Source organism: Dendropsophus ebraccatus, unplaced genomic scaffold (assembly GCF_027789765.1).
Source record: "Dendropsophus ebraccatus isolate aDenEbr1 unplaced genomic scaffold, aDenEbr1.pat pat_scaffold_2076_ctg1, whole genome shotgun sequence".
Classification (NCBI taxonomy): domain Eukaryota; kingdom Metazoa; phylum Chordata; class Amphibia; order Anura; family Hylidae; genus Dendropsophus; species Dendropsophus ebraccatus.
In genome coordinates, this window is record NW_027209516.1 from 4,678 (window position 1) to 10,851 (window position 6,174).

At 44.6% G+C, this 6,174-nt stretch overlaps 1 protein-coding gene across 1 annotated transcript; it reads left to right on the forward strand.

Moving 5' to 3' along the window:
• Nucleotides 1-813: 813 nt before the first annotated feature.
• Nucleotides 814-2,977, forward strand: LOC138775793 (DNA-binding protein inhibitor ID-2-like). Its single transcript, XM_069956036.1, has 3 exons — nt 814-1,269; nt 1,595-1,659; nt 2,301-2,977. Exons 1-2 carry the CDS (start codon nt 922-924, stop codon nt 1,649-1,651), a joined length of 405 nt encoding a protein of 134 aa, XP_069812137.1. The 5' UTR covers nt 814-921; the 3' UTR covers nt 1,652-1,659; nt 2,301-2,977.
• Nucleotides 2,978-6,174: the final 3,197 nt, after the last annotated feature.

A 6,174-nucleotide genomic window follows, 5' to 3' on the forward strand; every position in this document is an offset into this window, starting at 1 on the left:
GTATTACATGATATATGTACTATATCCTGTATCATAGGGTTCTATAGAAAATAAATATTATATATATATATATATATATATATGCTGTGCATCCCTGCCATAAAGTAACCTGTGACTCTTCAGCTGCTGCAAAACAACAGTTTTACAACAGCTGTAGAGCCTAAGGTCCAGTATCAGTGCCGTAAAGCATATAAAATCATGTCAGGGCATTCTGGGAGTTGTAGTTTGGCAACAGCTGGACACCCACAGGTTCATAAACAGCTGCATAGCGCACACTATATCATGTAAGGGCATGCTGGGAGTTGTAGTGCTGTAACAGCCGGAGACACTGCCGTAAAGCATATAAAATCATGTCAGGGCATTCTGGGAGTTGTAGTTTGGCAACAGCTGGACACCCACAGGTTCATAAACAGCTGCATAGCATACACTATATCATGTAAGGGCATGCTGGGAGTTGTAGTGCTGTAACAGCTGGAGCCACTGCCGTAAAGCACATAACACCATGTCCTATGAATATAGTCATACATGAGGTAATGTAGACAGTGCTCCACCTGATGAGGAGACAGCTCACTGCCGCCGCCGCCCGCGCTCTGTGCACTGACAGTGTGACACCGACTATTTACTAGCACAGCTGTGATGACACAGGCCACGCCCACCGGTGCCACTCATTGGTTTAGAATGCGGAAGAAATTCACATTCCGCGAGTCTCGACTGCCAGCCAATAGTAGAGCGCGGTCGCCCCTCGCAGCCAATCAGCATCAGAGGGCCCCGCCCACCTGTCAGCCGCTCCGTGCCTGGGTATATAAGGCGCTGCTCCTGGCCGCTCTGCTCACTCTGAGCCTGTCAGTCGCGCTCCTAGTTCGTGTAATCGATCAGATCGGGGAGGGATTCGCTGCTTCTATAACAATTCAACATCAAAACATGAAAGCCTTTAGCCCCGTACGATCTGTCCGGAAAAGCAGCCTGACGGAGCATAGCCTGGGCATCTCCCGGAGCAAAACGCCAGTGGATGACCCTATGAGCCTGCTGTACAACATGAACGACTGCTACTCCAAGCTGAAGGAGCTGGTGCCCAGCATCCCGCAGAACAAGAAGGTCAGCAAGATGGAAATCCTGCAGCATGTCATCGACTACATCCTGGACCTGCAGATCGCCCTGGACTCTCACCCGAGCATAGTCAGCCTGCACCACCCGAGGCTGTCCAGCCCTTCCCCCAACAGAAGCCCCCTGACCACCCTGAACACAGACATCAGCATCCTGACCCTGCAGGTACAGACACTGCCTGCTACACAAGGCACACTGGCCCTTTAAATCTGCAACCTGCTACAATAACATAGCACTCTATAACCCTGATGCTGTATACATTTCATTCATACATCAGTTGTATTGTTATATACTGTAGCATCATCTTATTATTGGGTGTGTAGCAGATATTGCAAAAAAATCTGTGGCCATGATGCCCCCTTAGTCTGGTCTGATCCCCCTCTATTCTGTCTCCTCTTGTGCCCCCCATCATCCCCCCTCCTCCTCCTCTCTCCCATCCGCATCCCATCGCCTTCTAGTAACACGTGCTTGTCTCCTCTTCTCCTTCCAGGCGTCTGATCTATCAACAGAGTTCATCACGAATGACAGCAAAGCTCTTTGTCCTTAAGCAAAATGGTGAGTGTCACGCCGTGGTGTAGACTGTGCCGTCTTAGATGGGGATCCATTGAGGTTCCTTTTATTAAACCTTGTATTGGAAGCCTCCTAAACCCCCCCCCCCCTCCGCAGACAAGCTGGGAATTCTCAGTAATGCCTTAAACGTCTTGCGGGCTCCTGTCATCGTCTTAAAGTGGCTGCGTTTAATCAAATAATTGGTGCAAGCAGCCGACTGGCGCCTACATTCATTGCACTTAAATGGATCCAAACAGAACGAGTTTGAGGACCCCCCCCCCTCCCCTTCTCCCATCATATGTTACCGTTTAACCTGTGGAAACCCGGCTTGCACAGGTCGTCTTGATGGGTTGACACCCCAGGGTCACCCCTTGCTATGTTGCATATTGCAGAACTGATCATAGTTTTTACAAGAGTGCTGTTTTTGTCTGTGGGTTAAAGGGTTAATGGGGTTGTGGGGGGTCTAGCGTGGCGGACACCCAGCTTGTTGCAGCCCGTAGCTTCCAGTGCGGTAAGGGTTAACCTCCAGCTCCTGTGTACATCTGGAGCATGAGTGTTTGGTTAAATGTGCAGTGGTGGCTTCCTCACTGGCGCCAGTCTGTCTACTGATCTCTTCCACTAAAACCCTCCTTCTCAATCTCTTGCAGGTGTTCACATTGACTGTGTTTTTCTTTGCACAACATGGCTACAAGACTTCTCTATTTCATTATTTGAGTACTGCATTTGTACAGAAGCTTGTGGAACAAGGGGATTCAATGTGGCTATGAAAAGAGACTCGCATCCAATTTTTTTTTTTGTTTTTGCCCTATTTTTTTTTTCCTACCCATTCCCAGCCAAGCTTTTTTTTTTTTTTTTTTTCTTTTTTTGTTGGACTGCTGTTTTTAGTTATTTATGAAAAAGACTTACGATTGACCTTTCCTAAGGCGGAAGGCTTAATTCTATACTATATCTCTCCTACATGGGGAGTGGAAGTTATCATCGTACCACAAGGGATTTGCCACTTTTCCATCAGCTTTTTTTAAGCCTTTTATTAAATAAAAAGGTGAAGCATTGGAGGCAATGAGCGGACGGAGGATCCGGCTATAGAGATTTTATCGGACTGGACTCGATGACAAGTTGTATATAGATAAATAAGACGTTGTGAACTCTTTATTCAAAGTTCCTCTTACCCCCACCCCCAACCCTTATGCCCCCTTGTACAGTAGCAGGGATGTTCCATTTCTGCAAATGTGTAATGATGAGACTTAATCATGCTGAACTTTTTATAAAAGTTTGGTTGTAAGCTTTTTATACAGAATAAATCAATGGTGTTTATTGAAATGACTACATTAGTTCTGTGCCTCTTACTCATATATACGACCTCCCCCGATGGGTTAATGTATAAACCGCTCATTGCTAGTCTGGGTGCCAAGACTCCATATGATTCACATTCTTTGACCCCCATTACCAGTCAATGATTATCCAGGAGACTTTGGTCGTCTTTCATGTTCGATCATGTGAAAACATAAATCATTGGTGTGAGTGACTGGTGCAGAAATGCTAATGCTCTTGTCGCCACCTTAGGCGGTGGTGGTGACTTTGGATGCCCAGACTGTCCTGTCATCTTTAATAGTTGTGTGACTTGGCGATGTAGAGTGGAGTTTGTCCATTGACATAGGTTCTGTTAACGTGTGTGACAAATTCAGCTCTACTACATCGATCACTTTCTGTGCTGGATGTGTGCGGCTTCACTAACTCTGAACATTAGCACCTACCTTAAGTGCCCAGTGGTGGTTATACCTGTATAATGGAGTCACTAAAAAAAATAGTAATATATGAAAAGACTAGGCTGTAAACTCTAGGTATTGGTTATATTACAATCTAACATCTTAAAGGAACCATGGCTTCAATTTGATTATATATTTTTATATATTTCACACAGCAAAATCTACTCACTAGTTGGCAGACAAAACCAGGATTGGAATTTAGAGGCGAGACAGCAAGATTTGTACTTGTGTGTTCTCGACTCGTTCTTTATTAAAATACTCAATAGTCATGTGAAACCAGTCTAAACGTAACCCTAAAATTAAGGATTCTGGGGCGTTGTATCGCCTGTTCTACACCTCTACTATATTGGGTATACAGGATGCAATAAAACATGACTATATTGCTGGTTGGTAACTTTGGTAAACTTTGCTGTTTCCTTCCCTAGAGTTGTGCTAGAAAGGGTTAACTGAAGACAAGGTATTGCTTGCGCTGCTGTAAAAAGAAGCCTCACCTGTACGCCGTAACACTTTAACCTGAGTTAAACAGGTGTTTGGGAGGCGCCGCGCAGTCTGGAGCAGCTGCCCTTCCTTGCCCTTGACACAAAATCCATCTCTCAGGCCTGGAAGCCAAAGTGTACTCATCTTATCCAAACAGTGCCCTGACAGGTTAGCAGCCAGGAAGGCGGCCAGGGGGGGCTTTCAGGACTATTGGGAAGGGGGAGACCTAAAACAAGCAATGCATTGATCAGATAAGGAAATCCACTGGCCGTCTCGCTTGTTGACCACACATTGAGCCAGGGTTGTGTGTAGTCATCTATCATAGATCTGGGTAACTTCTTCCCCCTCCTCCTACACTCATGACTGGCACATAAACTTGTATCACGGCAGACAATGGAGCACTTGAGAAGACGTAACCCTTGTCGTGAGAAGCTGTAAGCAGGGCGTCCGGAGCAGGGAGGGTAATGGACTAGGACATGCTGACAATGGCGGCATCCTACATGGGGTTAGGGTATTCACACTTTTCTGTATGACCTAACCCTGCTGCTGGCTTATGACTGGTTTCTAGCAGCGATGAAACTACAACTCCCAGCATGCTACATTCATGGTTTAACCACTTAGGAGCAGAAACAAGAGTTCATCTATGAATAAGTGTCGCACACTCTTCTCGGTAACATTGGTGCATGATTCTTACATGGAACTAAAGAGTTGGAAATTTTGTGTAAATTTAAGGCAGGGTTCATAACCGTAACATGGACGCATTTTTGCAGCTGTATTACAGATACTGAAGTCTGTGCCTAATATGGCGGCATATAACACTACAAACTTGTTCTACTACTTAGCCCAGCGATGGGGGAACAGTCTTCTTTTTTTATTTTATTTTTTTTTCAAAATTAAAATTCCCATCATGCAAAGCTTTGGCTGTCCAGGCATGATGGGAGTTGTAGTTTTGCAACAGCTGAAGGGCAGAAGATTCTCCCATCCCTGCCTTAGACCCGCAATTGCTTGTATAAAAGAGCCTTATGGTGCGTTTACATACAGATTTATGACAGATTTTGGAAGCCAAAGCCAGATTTGAAAAGAGGAGAAACCTTAGTCTTTATTACCTGTTCTGTTTCTGGCTTTGGCTTCAAAAATCTGTCGGATAAATCTGTGTAAACGCACCGGCTCCCTATATTACAAACATCAGTCCTAACCTGACCTTGGGCCATCAGATAGTCGGGTTGGGATTTGTATACGTATTTTTCCGTCTGTATTATAGACGACTGGCCTATGGTGGCCATATTATAGCCTCCATATTATAGCTTGATAAACTTGATGCCCTGAGCTATAGTAATTGATTTATAGTAACTGGTTACCTCATATAGGTATAGGACCTTATGGGCTCCTTTGGTTATGCCCCTAGCCAAAAGACCTTGTGGCCCCCTTCAACATCTGAGAACCTTAGATCACCATAAAACCTTAGAGGCCATGAATTTAATATGATGGTAAGAGATCTGGGGGTTGGAATAGTTCTTTATATGATCTGTACCCCTTGGCACAGCTTGACACCCCAAGCTATTGAGGATGATGGGAGTTGTAGATAAGTCATATACTTACACCACAGATATGCTGCATAGTTTTAGTTGACTACAATAAAATAATTTCTATATTCCATATATTGGTTATGTATAATCCATATTTCCTACTACCCTATATCTATAGAAACTATGTAGGATATTAAGAATTTAAAGGAACAGCGTGTTCTTGGAGCAAAGAAGGGGAACTTGTGGCCCTCTAGTGGTTACAGAACTTTTCACAAAGCTTTGGCTGTCCAGGCATGATAGGAATTGTAGTTTTGCAAACAGCTGTTGGGCTGCAGGTTCTCTGTCCCTGATCTGAGAGGACTTTGCATGCAGTTTTGTCATGAGTTTTTCCTGGAGAATTCCTTTAAGATCATAGCACTTTGTATAGCACAGAGAAATACTTAGTTAATATAAAAGCAAAAAAAGTTACTAAAATCCATACACCGATCTGCAGAGGTGGCAAAAGCCTCTATTCTCTGTGTAGCAGATTTTCACGTTTTTGCATTGATCCTTCGTGTCTGGAAGCAGCAGATTAGCAGCTCTTTGGCTCCCTCTAGCTGCCAAGGGATGCATTGCAGTAGTTGTATCTGTTGTAGCACAATGTTCCTATAACTTGTGGCATGCCTGCTGTTGCAAAACTACAACTCCCATCATGCCCTCAGTGGACAATGGGTGTTGTAATTTAGCAACAGCTGCAGTGTGACAGGTTGGAG